The following is a 23,645-nucleotide window of genomic DNA, read 5'->3' on the forward strand; positions in this document are numbered from 1 at the left end:
ATTTGTGATTGTTTTTGCTGTTTGAGGTGATCTGACTGCCAGGATAGAATGTTTCAGGATCAAAATCGAAAAAAGCTTGACTGAGATTAAAACGCTCAGAAGAAAAATTTGCCGAAATGACGTCTCCAGTAGGGCGACTACTTGTCTCTTCGGTTATTAATATCAGCTAATGCGTTCAAATTGCAACATTATTCTGTCAGTCTCTATGCCAAAGGGCAACTATATACGTCATAATCGCACTTTTGCTCGACTCTTAGCGTTTTGATCAAGTATTGTCGATTTTATTTTGAAGCATCCTGGCAGTGAGATCACCTCAAACATAAAAAAGAATCACCAATGATAGAAAAATACCAATACTGTCTGATAAAATCTGTTAGAATTTTATGTACGTTCGTCTTTAATGCCTAACACAAGTAGTAGACTCAAATTTTTATCCTTCGAAACCAAATCAGTGTTGGTAGTACCATGCATAGTTAATCAAAAACATACATATACAAAATTCTGTTGCCATGTTGACTTGCCTCTGTAGTTGATCAGCTCCCATAACAAAGATAATACATATAATAACATATTCTACGGTGCAACTTAACTATTGTAAGTTAAGTTTGCTTAAAATACCAGCAAACTTAACTTACAATGATCCAGCATTTAGACTTATAACATAAAAGAGATATTAACCTGTCTCCCTCGTTATATAGCTAATCTTTAAGTAATAAAAAAACCACAAGATAACAAATAATTTGGTAAAACTCTTACCTCATTGAAAATTATCTCATGTTAGATGCTATACTTGGCATAACACAAAGCATATTGTCTCATGCTGGTAGCAGGTAAACATTCATGTCTTGTTACAAGGTACAGATGATAGCTTGCAGAAAATTGATGGTTTAAGGAAACAGGCCATACCATATGCGAAATCTTGTTTAAGAAAACGGGCCATATGTAAAATTATGTTTGGGAAAACAAGCTATATATCTGCACAACTCTGTTTAGGAAAACAGGAGACAGGGGCAACTTTGTTTAGGAAAAAAGGCCATACAAAAAACTTTAAGAATACAGACTACATGCAGAACTCTCTCACTCAAGATCTCTCACTCAAGGTGAGTGAGAGATCTTTTTGTTAGAAGTATTGCTCCAAGTTGATTGAAACAAACTTTTCACTTGATATAATGAACTTCCATTTCATGAAACAGAATTTATTTGAACCAAAAATATTCATGCTGTTTCTAAAAACCTTAAAGCACATAAATTAAATAATTTTTTTATTATATATTTCAATACATCAGAGTCTTGGCATTCGAATGAGCCCATATTCAATACACCAAGGATAATAGAATTATGAAAAACAGGGTGTCAAAAGTATAACCTGCCAAAAAAACACTTGGTTCAGGTTCTCAAAATGTGATGTCACAATTATTATTTAGCCATAGGTAGTCGATCCCTTTCGCTGCTATTGAGGCTGTGCTTTTCTGTGACAATCGGTGCTGTTAAACCAAGAGAGCGCTAATAATAAACTAGGATTCTAGATAATCAACAATGCCCGAAATCGTGCTAATGCCCGACCAATACAAACACATGTTCTGGGTTAATTAATTATGCTTCAATAAATGTACTGTCGTTGATAAAGGTAATGAAATCACATCAATTACATTGTGACCTGCGCTTGCGTGGCCCTAAGACTACATGTCAATCGCACTTTTGCGAGATCACGCAATGCTTGAAACTAATTAGTCTCAGTCGCGACCCTCAACATCACAATAAAATGAGAGGGCTAGTGCATAATATCATCGGGAAAACATAGTATGGTGCTTGGAATCTGCGTTATTTATTATAGAAATAATCTGTACATGGAGAATTAATGACACTGATTCCTTTGTCATCTTCATTGGTTCTCTGGAGTTGTCCTATCTTCGCCTGACACTAGCGTCATTATCGTAGTTGATAAATATAAGCGGTAAGCAATAAAATAGGCGGTAAGAGCACACAACACCGCATAAGAAAATTGTGACGTCACAATTTCCGAGCCTATGCCGGTAAACATTTTTGCGGTAGAGCTCTGGGGAAGTCCTATAAACACCAACCAATGTCTGTCTCACCATGGCAAACAATAGCTCATTCGAAAGCCAAGACTCTGATGTAATGAAATATACAATAAAAAAATTATGTAATTTATGTGCTTTAAACAGTAGCCATAGAGCAAGCACCTCCCCAGTCATAGAGTTAATGTGGAAAAATTGGTCAGGCAAGCACCTCCCCAGCCATAGAGTTAATATGGAGAAATTGGTCAGGCAAGCACCTCCCCAGCCATAGAGTTAATATGGAGAAATTGGTCAGGCAAGCACCTCCCCAGCCATAGAGTTAATATGGAGAAATTGGTCAGGCAAGCACCTCCCCAGCCATAGAGTTACTATGGAGAAATTGGTCAGGCAAGCAGCGAACCAAGCCATGCTTAAAATGTTAATGATTAACTGACAATTTAGGTGTAAGAAATGTAGGTGTAGGGAATGTAGGTGTAGGGAATGTAGGTGTAGGGAATGTAGGTGTAGGGAATGTAGGTGTAGGGAATGTAGGTGTAGGGAATGTAGGTGTAGGGAATGTAGGTGTAGGGAATGTAGGTGTAGGGAATGTAGGTGTAGGGAATGTAGGTGTAGGGAATGTAGGTGTAGGGAATGTAGGTGTAGGGAATGTAGGGGTAGGGAATGTAGGTGTAGGGAATGTAGGTGTAAGGGATGTAGGTGTAAGGGATGTAGGTATAAGGGATGTAGGTGTACGGAATGTAGGTGTAAGGGATGTAGGTGTAAGGAATGTAGGTGTAAGGGATGCAGGTGTAAGGGATGTAGGTGTAAGGAATGTAGGTGTAAGGGATGCAGGTGTAAGAGATGTAGGTGTAAGGGATGTAGGTGTAAGGGATGTAGGTGTACGGAATGTAGGTGTAAGGGATGTAGGTGTAAGGGATGCAGGTGTAAGGAATGTAGGTGTAAGGAATGTAGGTGTAAGGGATGTAGGTGTAAGGGATGTAGGTATAAGGGATGCAGGTGTAAGGAATGTAGGTGTAAGGAATAAAGGTATGCGTTAAAGGCCAGCCGATATCAAGTAACCACACCTTACCCTATTTGATTACTACAACATATGAAGCATGCTAGCCTTTGACACCAGTCATGACACCAGAAACAACAGTTTGTTATACAAATCAGCCGGGTGAGGCAGCACAATATCAAGCAGCGTAGCAGCATGACTCACCTATTGGTGATGGACCACTTGAATGTTAGTGGAGGAAAAACGTTGCCAAAACTGAATGGTGTTTGCTGTTCATCCAAGCCCATAGCGTAGAGAGGCATCTTGGTGTTGGTCTGCAGCCTCGAGAGAGGCGCATACAACTTCACTCCGGTCATCTTGACAACATGAATCTATAAACAGACTAAATTTGCTGATCCGCTGTATAACAAGTCAGCATGATGGGTGTTGACCACTCCCTACTAGCAGCAGCAATAGCCAGACAGAACAAAATTAACAATAGCAATAAAGAAGAGTTCAGTTTCCATGAATAAGTCAGTTCTTTTTAGTAGAAAAGCAATATTTCCAGCCATATAAGTCGTAACAGGCTCACAGCCAGAGAGTCAGAAAGACGCAAGGACAAGGAGACAGCAGTAGACAAGGACAGAATGGGACGGGTGATTGAGTTAAGCTCTGGGTGATGGCAAACATGAAACATAAAAAATAATAAAAAGGACATTGCTTTTAGACCAATTTTTTTACATCAAATATTAGAAACTGTAGAGCGGGTGAAGGATGAGGCGTATTATCTTGGAATGAATAGAAAACCAGCGGGAACATTTCAAATTATTAATCGTATGAGTCGCCAAAACATTGCAGGGATGCTAAGCAATCCAGATGACATTGTTGCTGGGTCTTGTTAACATTCCCTTTAAACAACACAGACACAAGAGTGACAAGTAAGGAAACAGGTCAAAAAATCAAACTGAAGCTAAAGAAATAAAAGCAGACTATTACCTCCCCCTGATCTTCAGAATAAACTATCAACTCTCCTGTTTCATCGTCGGTTCCAATAGCCTGAGCTTTTATCCTCATTGAGCCTATCGCGGACGTCTCCACAAGTCCATTACCAGATACGGTGGCTACACCTTCATGCTTTCCCAGCAACATGTATTTGATGGATGATTGGGGATGGGGGCCCCCTACAGCTTGTACCTGGAGAGCTGCTCCAACTAACAGTGTAACATTATGTGGCTCGAGACGCAGAGGGGGAAACACCTGACGGGTAAATCAACAGAACTGTATGCATATCAACATAAGAACAGTATCACAAACTCATAAAGAAAAGCTCTAGAGGCACCGTTATAACAAAGGATACCACAAAACACTAGTAACATAATATGGCTGCCATGGATGTATGTGGTTGTATCCTGATAAGGGGTTTATCGCTCAGTTAGTCAATAAATGTTTAGTGCAAGCAACACCAACCTGCACTTCTTGCACATTGCTAGTTATGAGAGAAGGCAGCTGCGCTACGAATGATAGGCCTGCTGTTCCCAGCTGAACACCGATCACTTTAAACATGGCGGTATATTCATCATCAGTCGTCTCCTCTTTGACTGAGATATATCGGCGGGATGCTGTATCCAGTTTAGGCTTCAGGTTCATCAGCCGAAAATGGCTGGCAGGCAGGGGATTTCCATCATGATCGAGTACTTGCACTGATGCAAGAAGAGAGTTTCCCTGTTGAACCTGAACGTATGCATCCATTGAGAAGGTGAAATGAGGAAAATAGGCACATTGCATACACTAGTCTACAGAAATGGGTCAGATGTAATACAAAATCTACTTTAAAACAAATAACAACAAGCTGGCAAGTCAATAAATAATTGCTGACTAAAACATGAATTGGCAGCAAACCACTTACTCTATTCTACAAAAGAAACTGGTTAAATGACAGGCATGTGGAACACATGGACCCCTTATGAGTAGACATACCAGCCTTTAATAAAGATTCTAAAAGGTAGGTGGAAAATCTTTACGAAAATCAAATATTCACCCAACCAGCTGCCACAAAACCAGATATAAGACTTGAGTCTATTGAGACTATAGAAGTCTGAACTATTCAAAGAAAGAGATGTCAAAACCACTAGAGCGTAAATTACAAACCTTATTTCTAACTTGTAGGAGAATTCTGTGGGCACCAGATATGCGCACAGCGGATGTGCTAGGAGGCTGAGAGAACAGACACAAATCGTGCACATGAACACGCAGGTTGCCATCTCGTACTGGACTGATCAAGACTTGACGTGACTGTTCAACGTACTTGACCTTAACAAGCCGATCTTCGTCATATCCCACATAAAAGTAGCCCGAGCCTGTGACACCAGGAGATATGCCAGTTATTATGGAACTGAAGAAAATGACATAAGTGGTGGGAAGCAGGTGATGGAAAAGAAAATGTGACGGGTAATGGGAAAGAAAATGTGACAGGTGATAGGAAAGAAAATGTGACAGGTGATGGGGAAGAAAATGTGACAGGTGATGGAAAAAAAATGTGACAGGTGATGGAAAAAAAATGTGACAGGTGATGGAAAAGAGAACGTGACAGGTTATGGGAAAGAGAACGTGACAGGTGATGGGAAAGAAAACGTGACAGGTGATGGGAAAGAAAACGTGACAGGTGATGGGAAAGAAAATGTGACAGGTGATGGGAAAGAAAATGTGACAGGTGATGGGAAAGAAAATGTGACAGCTGATGAAAGGGATGCAGGGACAGGTAATGGGATAAATACAGGGACAGATGATGAAATAGATGCAGGGACAGATGATGGGAAATAGGATAAAATAGGAGTTCAGACAGGTGATACTAATTATGCCCCGCCCATGCTTGAAACAACCCAAAATCAGCTGTCATAATTCTTCTCACATGGTTCTGCAAATCTGTTCAGCAAAATCTGTTCGTTTTCCATTATGATTACTGTACTTTTCGGACTATTAACTGCACTCCTATATATGCCGCATCTGCTTTATTTTCCAAAAACGATAATAAAACAATACATAAGTTGCACCTTTGTATAGGCCGCAGAACTCAGGACGGTGCTTTTTAACGCGGCTGCAACTTTGCTGTTTAAAACGAAACAGTGCCTAACGGAACAGTACCGTTAGGCATTGTTTCGTATTTTCTTTCACCACTAGAGGCGCACTAACCGGAGATTCTGGTTAATGCGCCCTAGCGATGAAAGAAAAAGCCACAGAATAGCCGCGCCCTTATATAAGCCGCATGGCTCAAATCATCAGAAAAAAGTAGCGGCTAATGGTCCGAAAAGTACGGTATTCAATTCGTGCTCGGCTAGTCTATTTTAGTTAAGCACAAGCTTTCAAGACAAATCATAGACTATTACTAACTATGCCCATCGGCTTAGTTGTGCTCCTTTCCAGCAATCTTGGCACTTTCTTGCAACTCTCAGTCAAACAAGAGCAGCTGATCTGTCTATGCTACACATTCCATAAACTCCCACCCTACATTTACACGAAATAGACTTGTTTGAACATTACTACCCACATTCTTAATATTCAGTATCACCTTGCGTTTTAACAGAAGTTCTCTAAACTGAAGTTGTCTGCTCTACATAAACATTTGTCGCGATAATGCCTCATTGATCCCATTCAGGTGCTTGATTTTCAAATGGCCTGCCATACCGCCATTCTATAGTATATACAGCTTAGTTCATGTGCTAATAACTTTTTATTATAACAAATCCTTTGAATATAGCTACTTCTATATAAAATAATGTATTCCTTGATATTATGGTACAACTAAACATTGTAAAGAATCCCAGGTTTTCCATGGCTTTTCTCATTCAAACAAATTTTGTCAATTTAAAGAATGGTTCATGGAAGCATACTGTTGGTCCCAAGAAGCTCATTTCAACAACTACCGAAAGCAGACCAACCAAATACATTTGAAAATGTACATGCTAAATACTCAAAATAGAAATTCACTCCAGTCTTCACCACTGACACATTACATGCATGAGTGCAGTGCTTGTAAACTTCCATTCAGGCGACAGGCATCGGTTCCTTTGGCAATTCGACTTTGAGCAGCGTCATAAAAATTTGGTTAATCAAATGGAACTATTGAGCAAAGAAATGCCATTGTACGCTCACCACCAATAATATCAAGTTGAGCCGTGCTGTCAGGGTGATTAAAAAGGGTCACATCTCCTGGCTTGAGCGTTGGATCTTCTAGTAGTTGAAGTTCCAACTCGGTGTTGAAGGTATGCTGAAGCAGGAGGGAGACGGTAAGACGACCCGTAATCCTGTGAGGGGTCAATGTCTGGAACCCTGTCAACAATTAATGTGTGTTTTTATCAGTCACAGGTTTTTGATGGACAAACATAAAGTGATGAAACGCTGGTACTACCACAGCTAACACACAACAGAATACAGACTAGAGTGACATGTTATATCTACATATCCCAGCAGAATACAGGCTAGAGTGACATGTTATACCTACATATCACAGCAAAATACAGGCTAGAGTGATATGTTATACCTACATATCACAGCAGAATACAGATTAGAGTGACATGTTATACCTACATATCACAGCAGAATACAGGCCAATCTAATGAATAAACAGAAACAAGTTTTACTGATAAAACCCTGATTTCAGACTGTCTAAGTGAGGATGAGTGGGCTAGTGTGGTGCCAGGCTGTTCTGATCATCTCATGACACCAACTGCGCGCTGTGGCAGACTTGAAATTATGATGGCCTGGCTTCTGCTATCACAAGTTGTAAAGTTCGTAAACGAGGTTAGAAAGAAAAGTGAAAGAGAACCTACTAGCTCCATAAGTTGATCGAGACTTACAGGTGAAACGTGACACGCTGAGATCCCCATCCTCTTTCCGTACACTCTGTACTCCACCACTGTTTAGAGTTGCCAGCGAATTGTCAGACAGTCCCCAAGCAAAGTGCAAAGAGCTGATGTTGTCAAACTCTCTGCCTTCATCATCAGTGACAAGCACGTGGACAGTAAGTAGTCGATAATTGTGGGCGGGTATGGGTAAGCCCGAATCAAGAGTAACGGGACATGGTGGAAGTAGGTTATGGACTGGTACTTGCGGCACAAGCTGGACTTGAGCCGGCTCCTTGCAGTAAATCCTGTGGAGTATTTACATAGGACTATAATTATCTCATATTTACACATTATTTATATTTACACATTTACCTGGTTTAGTGACAATACCGTCATGACTGAACAATGGTTATAACAAAAATAAATAAATAAATAATAAAAGCAGATGAGATTGAACGGCATCAATGGGAACAGCACACGAGTGACTGGGTTGTGGTGTGAAGGGAACGGCTGAAGAAAACAGCATGTAATCAGACTAGCTAGTTTGTGAGCGAGATGTGCAGAACTACTATGAAAAAGTTTATGAAAGGATTTAACTGCGATGCATAGATTCGAAAACGGTAGCAACAAGAGTCATTACAAATATTGTCAAGTATGCTGAGTATGAGCTGACAACCCTGGTAGATCACGTACATGACAGTGGCAGAACGTTCGGCAGGATGCTTGTTGGAAGTAGAAGGACGGTTGCCGACAGTCAGCCTGACCTTTTGCTCCCCTAGTTCAAGACAAGATGCTGTCAGCCTGTGCACAGAGTTGCTTGCCTTGTGCTGCTTCAACGACACAACATTTCGGTCATCTACTTCACCTGCAAGTAAGACGATACAGGCCATGGCTCACTGTAGCATGCGGAGACTAAAGGCTGGTTCACACTATATTACCTTGTCAGTAGCTCACAGTGCAATAGAAGCCCATATGGGTCGTGGTCACAGAAACCATGGTTAAGTCGCAAATCACGAAGTTGAGTTATTCGACTTTAAAGCTGCACTAACTGAATTTATAATTTTGGTAAGGACTTTTGTAAGACGTGCTTCTGGACTAATCAAAGAGTGATCTTTCTGAATCTGAAGTCAATTTAGATAATAAATGTCTTAAAACCTCGGAAAAAACCCTTAAAACTGTTGCTATGCTAAACAGGAAGTACTGAAAAATGGCGTCCGAAAAACGTAATCGTTTTTTTTTTTATTTGAAGGATAATTCTGACATTATAGACACTTATAATGAGTACTTTGGTATTCCAACTGATGCCAAAAGCAGTGTAAGTAAAGGGAATGACCATGATATATTCCTAACTATTCTTATAAGATTTTTACAATATTTAATTATAAGAATAATTACTCGATTTTATAAGATTTTATTATAAGAAAAATTATTCGAATTTGCAAGATCAAAGTATAGAGTGACCGATGATGTGCAATATGTTACTGTTATTATTTTTTTAAACATTTTGTTTATCATACTACGGTTGTGCTCAATATCGCGGCACTGCCAAGCCGTTTTTAATATCTGCAAAATTAGGTAATACATTTTCTTATAGATATACAGCCATTTCTATGACAACCAGCCAAAATCTGTTTAGATTTTTAAATTCAGCATAATGTTTTTGATATAAAGACAGAAATCTAGATAAATATCACAACCTCTTAATATTGGTTGCTATGACGTTTTGAAATGTAAACAAAACTTTGCATCGGTTTTTGTTTCTCAGACTTTAACACCAGTTTTCTCGGAACTATGTTTTTGCACTGATGGTAAACAAGCATTCAGTTTATTGACCATAAAATCTGCTGTAATTAAGCTAGAATCAAAATTTTTTTTGCAAAATAACTGAGAAATTTCTCCTTCTGTTAATGCAGATAACTCTAAATCTTATAATCCCGACTTAACCATGGTTTCTGTGATCATGACACATGCAGTTTCTGTTTACAATAAACAATTGAGTATTGTACTTGACAAGGTAGAAAGGCAAGACAAGCCGACTGATCGGTATCTTAACATTTACCAGAACCAATCAGAAAAAACCAAAAGGTCTATCACTCTTTTACCAGAATTGTATATTGTCCATTTTGTCTTACGCTGCTCCAAGCTGGTCTTCCTATGTACCAAAAACTGATAAAGAAAAATTAGAGTGCTTCAAAAAATTTTGCTTTTGGGGTTATACAGCAAAATATAGACAGGTTAGGTTAGAGATATGAACAGTTATGAACAGTGTCTAAATGCCCTTAATGCTGAGGAGCTAAATGTACTATCAGATAGTTGCTGTTTAAAGTAGGTACTTTAATTGTATCTCCAATCTGCCTGACCATCAATCCATTACATTCTTACTTCTAAAAACATTTACACCTTATACCAGACACCAATACTTTGCCAATTTACATTATAGAACATCGTTACGCAAAAAGAGATTTTTCCAAAACACATATTTTTACTTTGCTATATTATTGATATGATTTTCTATCTCATGGTCTAATTTGCTTTGAATTTCATTGACCAGTGATAATAAAGCTCATACCTTAAGTGTTCGTGATTTAAAAGCAATTTTTTGTATTGTTGAAATTGAATAGTTTAGATCACAGGCTACCTGCACAAAGGAGACCTAGTAAAAAATCAACTTGGAAGGCCTAGTGCTATGGGAGCCTGCATGTTGATAACCTCAGGCTGAATAGACAAGTGTGACCTTGTGATAGCCACAGTCAATGGTTCAAAAGACCAGTCTATTACAGTTGTTGTATTTAGTGAGTGTGTCAGCTTCAACAGGCAGAATAATTCTTTTTCCAAAGGTCTACACATACACTAACAAACATGGTTAGATAATGTTTGCAATTTGGATAAAACAGTATTTTTTTCTCATGACCGGCTCTAAAAACTGAACATAAAGGAAATACCTGTCTCAAAATATTTGAGTTTGTCAAGAACCCAAGGTTGTGGACCACCGGTAAAGGTCAGCACCCTAGTAGAGCTGACAGCAAGCACACTTCGCTCCGTTGGATCTGTGGGCTACAAAAAGCAGTTAACATTTACTGATAAAGAAAAGAGCAGATATGAAAGAGCAGAGAATACAACCAAGTGTTTTAGATTTCATGAAATAATTGTGTAATACGCAATAGACAAGCTGATATAGGTCAAATAGGATAGGTAAATATATATGTCAGAGACATGGTAGATAAATGTCAGGGACATAATAGATATGTGATAGGGATATGGAAGATATACATAAGAGATATGCTAGGTATGTCAAGGACATTGGAGGTGAACATGAGAAATGCAAGAAACATTCTAAAGGTTAGAGTTAATTAGATACGAATTGTTTGTGATTATAACCTATTGAACACATTTGCTAATAACTTGTATCTATTTGATAACCTTGATGATTTCAAAAAGTAACCAAATATCTAGGATGTGGCAGGCGAATAGTGCTTCTTAAATGTAAAATGGTCGTTTATCTCAGAACTAGTGAACGCACAATCTATTATACAGTCACAGCACTAAACAGAGTGCAGAGCACAGATCTGTAATACGAGGGCGATTCGATAAGTAAAGATAATTTCTTTGTAAGTTAAATTATTATTGTGATACAAGCATAGTTTTTGGAGTTACAGTCTTTTAGGTGTTGTCTTTCGACTGTAATATTTTTTAATAGCTTTGAGGCTATAGATTTGTGGAAAATTTTTTTAAATGGCTGCCTCTTTTGACATTTTCTTACTGTTGAACAGAAAGCTGCAATAATAAGGTTTTTATCAAGTGAAGGAGTCAAACCGAGTGGCATTTATAGAATAATAAAAGCTCAATATGGTGACAGTTGTTTAAACCAAAAAAGTTTTCAAGCAGGTTAGAAGTTTTACAGAGATGTTACTGTAGCTAATATGATCCCTCAGTGCTATAAGTGGGATAGCTGAGATTCAATTGATTTTAGCGCATTTATTCGTACAATTTCAAAGTGCATGCTGTTGAAATAATATTCAGAATGCTAGATTAAGTCCCGCTTGTCGCACTCGGTTTGAGCCTTGGCATTTCGAGTTGAATCAAGAATGTACACTGTACACTAATGAGACAAACCATGAGCAGTTTTAAAGGACCTCTATCGAAAATGGACCAAGGTCAAGTAGGCCAAAACATATGGCGCCTTACAGTGCCTCGCGTTGCGCGTTCACAACTCGAGTTGCACAACTCGAGTTGTGAACGCGCAACGCGACTTTTCAAAAGTAAGGTGCAATATACTGGTATTACGGTAGCATAACCGTAGATCTGGTTATATTAACAATGGTACATCAATAGGCACCCGTTAGCTAATAGAAATTAAACTATGTATTCATGTACTGTAAAACTAGAGCTAATGGCGATTTATAGTGTGCCGAGTTTGTAACTCGAGTTTGTACAACTCGAGTTTGTAAATATAACTCGAGTTGTACAACTCGAGTTGCACAACTCGAGTTCATCAAAACCCAAGCCGAGTTCTTTTAACAACAACTCGAGTTCAACAACTCGGCTTGAGAACATCTCATCATTTCATTTTCTCTAGCTACAGTATATTTTTATATGGAATTTTTTTGGTGCATCATTAAACGTCGTTGACATAAATTCTATGTTTGTTTATTTTCGGTGTTCATTCAGTTTCTTGTCAGGTTCTAGAGAGATAACTCTTTTTTCATTTGAAAAAGTACTGGCCTACCTCCCACAAAGATTGTTTTTAGTTTGCTTTTTACATTCTACAATTGTTTTTGTCTCGTTATATTTATAGAAACAAATATGCGCAAATATCGCCAATATATATAAGTTAAAAGTGAATATATATTTAAATTATTATTATTATTAAATTTCTGTAAATGTTCTGTAAATGAGACACCCCAATTACTCACTTTGCTTTCTTTACGAACCTGTGTTAGTTTTGCGTAACACAACTCGTGTTCATCAAAAACCCAGGCCGAGTTGTACAACACGGCAACTCGAGTTGTACGTTGTACAACTCGAGTTGTGAACACGCAACGCGAGGCACTGTAAGGCGCCATAAAAACAGGCAGCCATACTAGCCAATTTGGAGACTGTGGACAAGCTTGTTAGGGCAAACAGGAGGGTAAAAGTAAAGAAAACTGCTGAATAATTGAGCATCTCCATTGGAACAGAACATTCCATTCTTCATGAAGATTTTGGTTACTCAAAGGTGTGCTGCAGGTGGGTACCCAAAATGCTCACTTATGCCAACAAAGCCAAGCGATTGGAAAGGTCTAGGAAAAATTTAGACAGAGTTCAAAGAGACGGAGATTTCCTTTTAAACAGACTTGTAACTTGTGATGAGACTCGGTTGGCACACTATGAGCCAGAGTCAAAGCAGGAGCTATTTAGCTGGAAACACCCATCATCTCCTGTCACAAAGAAGTTCAGAGCACAGTGAAGAGTTATCTCTTTGGTGCTCTAAAGTCCTACATCAGAGGCATTCATATGGAGACTCACGACGGGGTCAAAGCTACTGCGAGTGATTGGTTATGAAGGCAATCTACAGAATTTTACGCTGATGGAATCAAGAAACTAGTACGAAGATGGTAAAAATGTGTTGATTTGTCTGGCAATTATGTTGAAAAATGAGAATAAAATTAGTTATCCAACTCAACTACAACCTGACTTATAGTAAAACTATCTTTACTTATCGAATCGCCCTCATCATGTATGTCGGGCAGCTAAACAAGGATTCAGTTTCATGCCTTGATGCTGTTTGATGTGCCGAATTTAGTTAATGTAACATATTGTATATAATACTCCTTACATTATAGAATAAATTTTTTAGCATCGTGTGGCAGCTTGTATAAACATACAGTCAAACCTCTCCTTATGACTAACCTCAGCATATGCATTTTCGAGCGAACAATGTAAAATTTGAACAAATGTTTACTCCACACCTGAAGTAATTTTCAATACAAAAAGTACCAAGTTTCTTAAAAAATCAGAGTTTTGTAAATAAATGTGAAAAGACTGAAGGTGAAATTAAAAAAAAAAACCATAAAAATCATTAAAATTTGTATATACTAACTTAACTTAAACATTATCTAACGTAAGTTAGAGTAAATCATCCTGTATATTTCTATCACCATCTCTACTGGCAAACCTACGCGTTGCAGAACCTACAATTTCATTCTCCGGTCTCTAAAGTAACAACAAAAATCTCTTTTATAGATTACTCCTTTTTTAACATAATGCATATTTATATTTCTTTTAAAATGCCCAAATTTTACCTTTAATGAAAATTATCAGCACTATGTATTGAAAATTTATAATAGGTTTTTGGATTTTGAAATGAATTAAGCAAATTACTGTATATTCTAAAAGGAATATTTACTCCAACGTATGATAGTTTTAACATACAAAGCCGTTATAGAATGAACTAAATTTGTATGTAAAGGTTTGACGGCATCTAATTTATAAAATTCCCATGCAGACATGAAAAATGTCAGTGAGGCTAATCAGACCTCACCAAGCCGAATGCTATCAAGTACAGTAAACTCAGTTATTAGAAAGAATATCGCTTCAGTTAAACTTTACTTTACAGTAGATAAAAAGGCTGAGTGAGTAGATACAGTATAAGCTAAAACTATGATTAACATAAACTCAGATAAGTTAGTGGGAGACTTGGTCTCAATTCTGGTTGAGATTTGATTGGTTCAGAGACATGCAATGCCACAGCAAAAATCCGGCAAGGATACGGCTGGAACAAACGGTCAATGACTGACCAATACTAGCCAAGGTTGACTTGCAACAAATTTTACATTACAGTAATTTGGTATCAAAAGATTCACCATGTCTTTCTGTTGTGTTGTAGGTGCAAAATGTGGGAATACGATTAAAAGCTCGTAAAAGCTAAAATACGAACAGTTAATCGCAGCCACACGAGACCGCTGTAGTTTGGATTCTCTTTCCAAAACGACTCAAATGGAACGTAGTTGTTACAAGATGGTTTCTGTTTACAGTTTCATGCAACCTTATTCGTCAAAATATTTTTACAAATATACTTCACGCATTCAATAAAACCATGTCTATTGTTCTTACGCGTCTGTTTCATCGTCATTGTAATGCTATCACTTTTAGCACTGATATCTTATAACTTACCGTAAAAAATCATTAAACTTTTTAACCTTAGCTCGAAGGAGTAGATATCATCGTCTGATAATCATGACGAGCCTGTTGGTCACCTGTGATAATCGAAAAGTGCTGCAAAAATTATTTGCGAAGTATTGGGTCACTTTATTAGCATACGACTTGGTGATTAGATCAAGCCGAAACAAAACTGTAAAGTAGCGAGCATCTATATTTGATACGGGGTCTTCGGTAAAACCCGAAGTGTTTGTCATAAACTAGTGCTACGATAAGTTACATATCGAGCTTTTTATTGGCCTTTCAATACACGTGAGAACAACACGTGACAAGACAATAAATAAACTGTAATGACTACGTCAGAGAAATAAACTGATTCCAATCTACGGTGGCTTTTTGTTTTTGAGCTTTTAAGAGCTTGTAATCACATTTCCACATATTTGGCACCTCCAACACAACAGAGTAAGACATGGTGAACGTTTTGATACCAAATAACTGTAATGTGAATTTTGTTGCAAGTCAACCTTTAAGAAAACCAAATATATCTGTAAACATTCGTATAACCTCATACACCCCCTCAACTTATGAGCCTTAAAAAAAAATTAAGCATCACATTAGAGGGTTTAAAGGAGAGACAACTCCAAGGAGAGACAACTCCAACCTGACTCAGGCTGCTCACCTGAAGAGGATCAAATGCAGCAACGGTGATGGACGCAGAGAGATGGATGGATTGGTCAATATAACTGGCCTTGAGTACAGTGTAGCCACTCTTCTTGGCTATCAGGCGTATGCTTGTACATGACATGCCATCAGCTGGCATTATCATGGGTATGTCGGTATCGTATGTAAACACGCTGTTGTCAACATCAACAGCAAACGCCAGCTGTCTGCAGTCGGTGAAGGCTCTCCGCTCTGACCATACAAAGTTCAAGGGTAAATCAAAATAGGCAACTGATGGTTCCGAATACTCTATCAGTCATCACTAGTTCTACAGCTAGATCAGCTATTTGCTAATCTAAATTTGTTTATCATAAAGAAAAATTAGTAAAAAAACAAAATGATCCTATTTGGTTTTTATTTGCTCTGCAAATCTGAAAAATTTGTATTTTCGCACAACAGAGAATATCAAAACAAATCCAACAATCGCTGCAAATGGATTAATGTTATAGCAGATTTGTGAATAACAGCAGGCCGATTTGTGAATAACAGCAGGCCAATTGGAAGACTTGCATAGCATGCCAGAGCAAGCTAGGATAAATGCCTGTGAGGATATTCTCAACAACAATTGACTACAGTTTCGATTAGGGATGTAAATACAAGAAGTGAAGAATGAACGAACACGATATTTGGGAGTGCCACTAAGTGTATTTGACTGAATATGCTCCCAAGCCACATCTGCATGAAGAATAATCTAGTGTGATAACTCTTGACAAAGCAACGATTGAGATTTTTTTTAAGTCAACTCTAAATCACCTACCTAGCGCTAATACGTGTGGCTTCTCAAAACTATTAAGAAAAAAATGGCGCTACTAACAGAGCTTAAATGAAAGATGTTGAGAAATATTACTACAGTAGGCGCTCCTACCATGTAAATAATCTGTTCAGGGAATGTTTACATTTTAGGGATTTTACATTATACGAACAGTAAAATACATGTTAATTGCCTAATCCATTCCAAAATCTTTCCAAACTAACCCTTTGGCCATACAAAAAACTAGACTTAAGTTTTTAATTGTCTAATTAGTCTCCTAAGTATGGCAAGAACAAGGAAGCGACGTTCTAAGACTAACTACAAGATTATTGTTATCCAAATCGAATTTGAGAACTTCCCCGATTTGACATTTTACGTTATATGCATGTTTTTACATAGTACAAAGCATAAAATTAACACAAGAATTTTACATTATGTAGAATTTACGTTATAGAAGATATATGTTATAGAAGCGTCTGCTGTATAGCTTAGATCTAACGTCGACTTACCGTATTACATTTATTACCACATGATAGGTATATTCCCCTAAACTAATTATTACCACTTTTAAAATGAATTGTTGTATTAGTAGGTTCTACTGTATCTAGGTTATACTGTTTCTATTACTAATTGTTAGCACACAGTAACGATTAACATACCACCGTAGGGAGTTGTCAGCACACAGTAACAACTAATGCACCACCTTATGGAATTGTCAGCACACAGTAACAGCTAACATATCAATTTAGGGAGTCATCAGCACACAGTAACTATTAGCATATCATCTCAGGCATTCGATATTAAAATAAAGCTGTTTTGTATGAAGGTATGACATCATTATACGCAGGTGGCAAATAAACGATATCAACTAATATAGAATACCATTATAGATTGTTCCAAAGACGGCCAATGGAATAATCAAATCATTTCCAACCTCTGTTTCAATGACTTCCGCATTAAAAACCATTTCATCAGGTGGGAGCACATAAACCTGCAACATTCAGGGTGAAAATCAAAATATCATGGACAAAGAAATATTTTTTGGCAAAATAAGAGACTTCTGTGCAATTCTTCTAGAATGTGTACACATCCACCCTCCCAAAAAGCTAATCTAATCGTTTTAGAATCACACACTAACCACATTCTGAAGAATAGCAGTTATACTCATCACTAAACATAGCCTGCCAAAGTAACAACACCCGCTCACAGTGTTATGTTGAGAAACAACCTACCTGTGCAGTCGCAAAGTGTAAAAGGTTTCTGACATCAGCAACTGTGACTGAACTGAAGCCTACAGTGTTCTTCGTCTTGATGGGGGCAAGTGAGCCATTCTTGGGGCCGAGATCAGCTATAGATGAGTCATTAGTAGACCACGCATAATCTCCGCTGCCACCTGACGCCTATAGGTGAGTAGAGTACAGTTCATACGCCATCTAAGCTACTTCAGTGTGAGCATGACAGAGTCAGTTTCCTTCTTTATACAAACTAATAACAGACACGTTCCAGGCGTGATTTGTAGAATAAACTAAATATAATGCCTATATGAGTTCGTTCCTTATAACTGGGCTAAGAAACAGCGAATAATTATAAACAATGGCTACTTGCTATATTTGCTGAACAAAGAATAAATTAGGAGTTATTCACTCGCTGTACGTCCTTATTCATGTCATTGTTTTGGTATTATTTGTCTCTTTTACAAATACATGTCTGGTTCATAGCAAACTATGACATGGGAGGTGATAATAATACCTAAAATACAATCGCGTTGTAACATCTGAGTTACTGACCTTGAACTGTCCTGTATAGACTATATCCTGATCTGGCACCCAGGGAAAGGCCAAGACATCTGGCTCCAAAGCCAATGGATTATATATGTCTACCTTCTGGCTGTTTTCCACTGAAGGATTGATTTTGTAAACTGTTCCGTTCTAGTGAATTAACAAATCAACCAGATAAATGACTCCTAGTTCATCTTCAAGTTGGGCATAGAACTCTTAAAAACAAATTGACTCCGTAAAATACAGACTTATAATTGCTGACTGCAATGAGAAAGTATCAAACCACTTCGAGACGTGTGTTCCGCTGTCAAGTGAACAGTCTACAGGCTACTTTGAACATGTTTTGCTTTTTAATGGAAGTGAAAAAGTAGAAGTGATTGAAAAACCTGGGTTAATGAAATCTATTGCCGTATGAATAAGATAGCCAACCATTTGTATAACGGCGCTGAACAACTTGCAAAAGGATTTGCCATTCCTCATGACTCCTGCGATAGCCCTCATTCGTTAGCGCCCTCAAACAATGCAGTTGCCGGACACCTTTACTTTATCAAATGTTCTTAGTTGTCTTCCCGTGCCAAAATGAGCCTGCAAGCCTTTGGGCTTCATTCACGTTAGCCGTCTTCACCAACCAAACCTTCCACTCTTGAATGATTCCCTTTGGTGTCTGAGTTCGACCATTTTAGAGCCTTAATTATGCAAACAGTAACTAGCCGTGAATACCAACTAAAGGAAAAACAGCACACTCCTAAACTCAGTTGATTACCTGACGAACTACGCTGTCAAGAACGGCTGTGATCTCAGTGCGGCCTGGCGCTGTCGCCGTCACCACATGATATGATCCATTGATACTGCTATGAATTATGTCAAAGTGCTGTCTAACCATCTCAGTCACCAGTCGCACATCCTGTAAAATCAGTCATCCTAAACTAGGCGACCTAAATTGGTTCACCATAAGAGAAGACTTCACAGTAAATGTTTGTTTAATATACATAAACAAAAACGTATGAGTGGGGGTCCTCTCATGTTTTGTGACGATTCTGACGACCCGACGACAGGGATATTTAAAAAGTGACAGACGAGACGACCATTTACCAATGTAGGTGACGAGGATTGCGTGAATAGGATTACTAAAGGTACGGCTGCACGTAACGAATTTTTCGTTGGTTCGGAGTTCTGGCCGAAATCACGAAAAACGCAGAATTAATCGGTCAAAATTCACAGAATTATTTGAGCTGTGCATGCCCACCGAGTTCGTCGACGAACGCTTTTAACAGATTAAACAAATTATTAGCGAGCACGATTCTAGCAGCTTTAACAATTAGTATAGTCCAAGACATGTACTGTGACACACAATAAAAATACGAAAGCATTTCAACATAGAACACACGATGTAACTGCCTAAGTCGCGCTATTATTAGTTAGCGAACACGACTTTAGCAAATTCTAAGATATATGTAGTCCGAAAACATAATGCAACACACAAGAAAATTATTACAGAAAGTTATCATAGTAAATACGATGCAACTGACTTGTTTGCGCTAGAGATGTCGACATTCTCTACCACAAAACTTTTGCTGCTAAAAAGGAAATATAATTAAAAAAAAAACAAATTGTAGCTATAGCGTCCAAACAATATATACATTCAATAACGCAATCTAAGCAGTTGCATCGTGTGTACTATGTTGATTTGCACTTATACTTTTACTATTGTGTGTCATTATACGTCTCTTTGACTATACTAATTGCAAAAGCTGCTGAGATCGTGCTCGTTAGCACGATTCTAGCAGCGCAAAATAATTCTGTGTGTTTCAATCATTTCGTGATTTTGGTTAGAACCAACGGAAATTTTGTTACGTGTTGCCGTACCGTTACCAACTTATTAATTGTTCATAAATCACCACGGTCAACCGAAACTTCACTAGTTTTGGTTTGAAGCATCTGGCCCAGCATTTATAGACTGCCAAATAATTAAAGCAATGAAATGCCACGACATTGACAGCAAATCCGTTTCCAAGTCTGTGACTGACAGTGATTGTTAAAGGCAATCTCGGTCTATTTTCAGTACAAGAAATATAGCTCTAAAAACCTAAGACGGCTGTCACTCTTCGCGGAGTAATCAGCAATGCTCCCAAACATCACTAATATTTTTGTGAAGGTCGCTGGTTGAGCCATGCTTTTGGTTAGCAGAAGTTCAAACCTAGCGAGTTTCAGATTTTTAACGCAACCTAGTGCCACCAGTAAAGATATTTGTATTAAAATAACGAATGTGAAGAAAGAGGTTGTTTTGATTACCAATTTGAAAAAGGTGACAGCGATTTTAAAAGTGACGACAGTGATTTTAAAAGTGACGACAGTGATTTTAAAAGTGACGACAGTGATTTTAAAAGTGACTATTCTGACGACAGCTTTGTGTGGTAGGACCCCCATGAGTGGCTTATATAATTTACATCATCAGCAAGAACTCTACCTTACAGCCACTGTATATCGGCCAACATGAACACAAATGGTTGGTGAGAATAAATACTAACTATTAAAAATAAATCGATTGGGTGAGTTACCTCAGAAAGATGAATTTTATGACGATCCTTGTCAAGAACGTGGACTGTCAGCTCATAAGTTCTACCTGACTCCAACACCCATTTCTCACCAGGCTCTATGCTGAAAGCTGCAAACACCCAATAGAATATTATTCTTCTAACCAGAATAGGTGAAACGAGGAGAAAACGGTAGGCCTCGATAGTCACAGTAAAAGGCCATAGATGTATACAAACACTGTTATAGACAGCAAAAAATAGTATTTGACTATGAAGATTATAACAATCCCAGAAGTTCATAAACAGGCAAGTAATAACTTTAATACTCATTGGAGAGAATAATACAAGAATATTCACCGCCAATCAAATCTTTATATATGGTATATATAAAGATAAATAAATATATATATATATAAATTCTAAACTAGCAGCACAGAGTGACTGCATGTAGTAATTACTAGTTCTCTTGAGACGTGTTCAGGTCTATTCTTCACACGATTTAAATCTGAATTGCAAAAGAGAACAATGAGTTCAAGGTAAGATAATGCAAAATGCTTGATAATCACCTAGAGCGACTGGTAGGACAACATGTATGGAAGCAGACGGCTGATGAACTGCTTCAAGTTTCGCTGGCATGTCTGAAAATAGAGAAAAGTGTGCTGGTAAGCATTTAGGCTCTGTGGTAGTCACCTCAAAGCGCTTTGAATAAATTACACGGAGTTAAATCCAAGCGTTTGCAAAGACCATAACAAATATGACAGCGAAATTTTGCAGAAATCCAAAGTTGTAGCTGACCTCTGTCAAGTAGCGCAACCGATGAACAGTGGATAAGCCACTAATTCGACTGCCTCTATTACTGGTCGACTCATACAAGTAGTGACATAGAAACTGTAAATATTTAAACATGATATAATTTTTTATGATATAACTTATCTAAAAAACTAAATTTAGGTTTGCCCCCTTTTTCTGCCTGTCGTGTGAAGAAATGTTCAAGAGCTGCCAACTATGTCTTTGTACAGCGCTTCACATTGGCATAGCTAGCAAAAAACTGATCCACTTTTATTTTTCTACTGCATGGTAAAAATAAAAGACTTTGCATGCTCTGCTATTATAACAGATAGCTACATAAAGCCCAGTTTCCACCCCACTGTGATGAGAGGCGGTGGTGCAAACGGCAGCTGCTGAGAACCAACAGACCGGTAGGAGCCGGAGGCAATTTTTTTGCCGGCGATAGCCGCCAGCAAAGCTTAATGAGTTGAATTCTTGTACAGTCCCCGGCGTATGTTGCAGGATGTTGCCATTAATAAGAACCGTGCACCAGCGGCCTACCTGCACCCAGAATACATTGTGCTAACGATTTCCACTAGTGGTTTGGCGCAAAAATTTAGCAATACACCGACTACCACGCACATTCACCATGCTGCTACGTACCTACTACGTTCTCTCTTATCACTCACGGTTGTTATTTATCCAACAATGGCTCAGCAGATTAGCAGCAAAGATGTCATGGAAAACATCAAGCTATATCCATGCATTTATGATAAGACTAACGATTACTGTAACAAGCGGATGAATGAGAATGCAAGATGGAGATAGCAAGCAGCCTGAAAGTAGAACTGGAACACATTACCGCATCACAGATGATTTTGACCCGGAAACACGTTATTTCTTAACACCATCGTAAAAGATACCATTGTCTACGAGCAGACAATTCCTTCATTGCGTTATCATCGCAGGTATCTAAGCGCTGAGAACATACAGCCTACTTAGTACCGACGATGACCGCAGGCACACCACCAGCTGTTCACTGTGAAGTGAGAGCTGGGATGTGTAAGAGAGCTTAAGTGTGGTAAGAACAAAACCAAAACTAAAATTAATAAAATTTTCAAACCTTTAAAACATTGGAATAACAGCAGAATATGGCTCGTATGAATAAACACACGGTAAACATTAATTCAAGTCTAAGGAAAGATGCGTAAAAAAATTTCGATTGAGAAAGGCCGGTCTCAACATTAAAAATCGGATATACATTTTTGTATTTTCCTGATGGAAGGAACTAAGGCTACAAAGACCAAGGCTATAACACAGACAATCATGGAAAACTGTGCAGATAGGCAGATGGATGTGAATAGCAAGAATCCTAAGCTGTTACTAACCCGTACTAAAACCTTTGTACCTTTCTGCTAGCAAATCACTCTAGAGGAAAACAAAATTGTCCATCCCACAACCACTTTTAGCAAAATGAGCAGACCTGGCCACTGTTACACCACCTTTAAAGATATGGTAAACATTGCGTGGGAATATTGAGATATCCTATTAATATTGAACAAGTTGAAAGCGTGCTAGGTTGCAATGCTTACTTGAATCTCGAAGAACAACATGAGTGGAGCCAAGTGCCTCCCCATAGACCTCAGAAGAAAGAGCCTTGAGGGAGCAAACAGTTTGGTTCTTTATCTCCAGTTGATGATGCGCGGAGGGTACTGGAAGTTCTACAAACAACAGCAGTCGTTCAATGAGTGGGACCACAGACAATGAGCTCATAGCTAAGTTATTCCGCTATATTTTCTTTCCTAGTTGCCAAACCCCCACAAAATAAGTGTATGATAAAATATGGACCAACCCTAGACACCTATCACTAGTAGAATGAGATGGTGAAGACAACTCACTGTGCATAACTCTCTGTTTGATGACATGTGCCTCGTATCCAAGAGATGTGAAAAGAAGAATGTAGGCATCGGGAGGCGACAATATAATGTTCGCAATGATTACCAGCCTAACCTGACTCTCCTTCACATCCTATTGCAACAAAGCAATGCTTATTCTTTTACAAGCCAAGAATGAATGTTGTTGCAAATATTCAATGAAGCAG

General features: G+C 38.3%; 1 protein-coding gene across 1 annotated transcript in view; it reads right to left on the minus strand.

Annotated features, from left to right (window-relative positions):
* LOC137393902 (nuclear pore membrane glycoprotein 210-like) overlaps window positions 1-23,645 on the minus strand; it is a 42,008-nt gene that overhangs the window by 17,199 nt on the left and 1,164 nt on the right. The window contains exons 5-21 of the mRNA XM_068080616.1: window positions 23,443-23,572; window positions 23,137-23,265; window positions 21,343-21,414; window positions 20,801-20,907; window positions 19,006-19,146; window positions 18,252-18,392; window positions 17,697-17,864; window positions 17,347-17,455; window positions 15,673-15,905; window positions 10,799-10,910; window positions 8,550-8,721; window positions 7,869-8,161; window positions 7,165-7,341; window positions 5,164-5,372; window positions 4,483-4,746; window positions 4,012-4,272; window positions 3,241-3,407 (exon numbers count right to left, since the gene is read on the minus strand). Of these exons, the coding sequence (XP_067936717.1) occupies window positions 3,241-3,407; window positions 4,012-4,272; window positions 4,483-4,746; window positions 5,164-5,372; window positions 7,165-7,341; window positions 7,869-8,161; window positions 8,550-8,721; window positions 10,799-10,910; window positions 15,673-15,905; window positions 17,347-17,455; window positions 17,697-17,864; window positions 18,252-18,392; window positions 19,006-19,146; window positions 20,801-20,907; window positions 21,343-21,414; window positions 23,137-23,265; window positions 23,443-23,572 (2,885 nt within the window). The remainder of the gene's footprint in view (window positions 1-3,240; window positions 3,408-4,011; window positions 4,273-4,482; window positions 4,747-5,163; window positions 5,373-7,164; window positions 7,342-7,868; window positions 8,162-8,549; window positions 8,722-10,798; window positions 10,911-15,672; window positions 15,906-17,346; window positions 17,456-17,696; window positions 17,865-18,251; window positions 18,393-19,005; window positions 19,147-20,800; window positions 20,908-21,342; window positions 21,415-23,136; window positions 23,266-23,442; window positions 23,573-23,645) is intronic.

This window comes from Watersipora subatra, chromosome 4 (assembly GCF_963576615.1).
Source record: "Watersipora subatra chromosome 4, tzWatSuba1.1, whole genome shotgun sequence".
NCBI lineage: Eukaryota > Metazoa > Bryozoa > Gymnolaemata > Cheilostomatida > Watersiporidae > Watersipora > Watersipora subatra.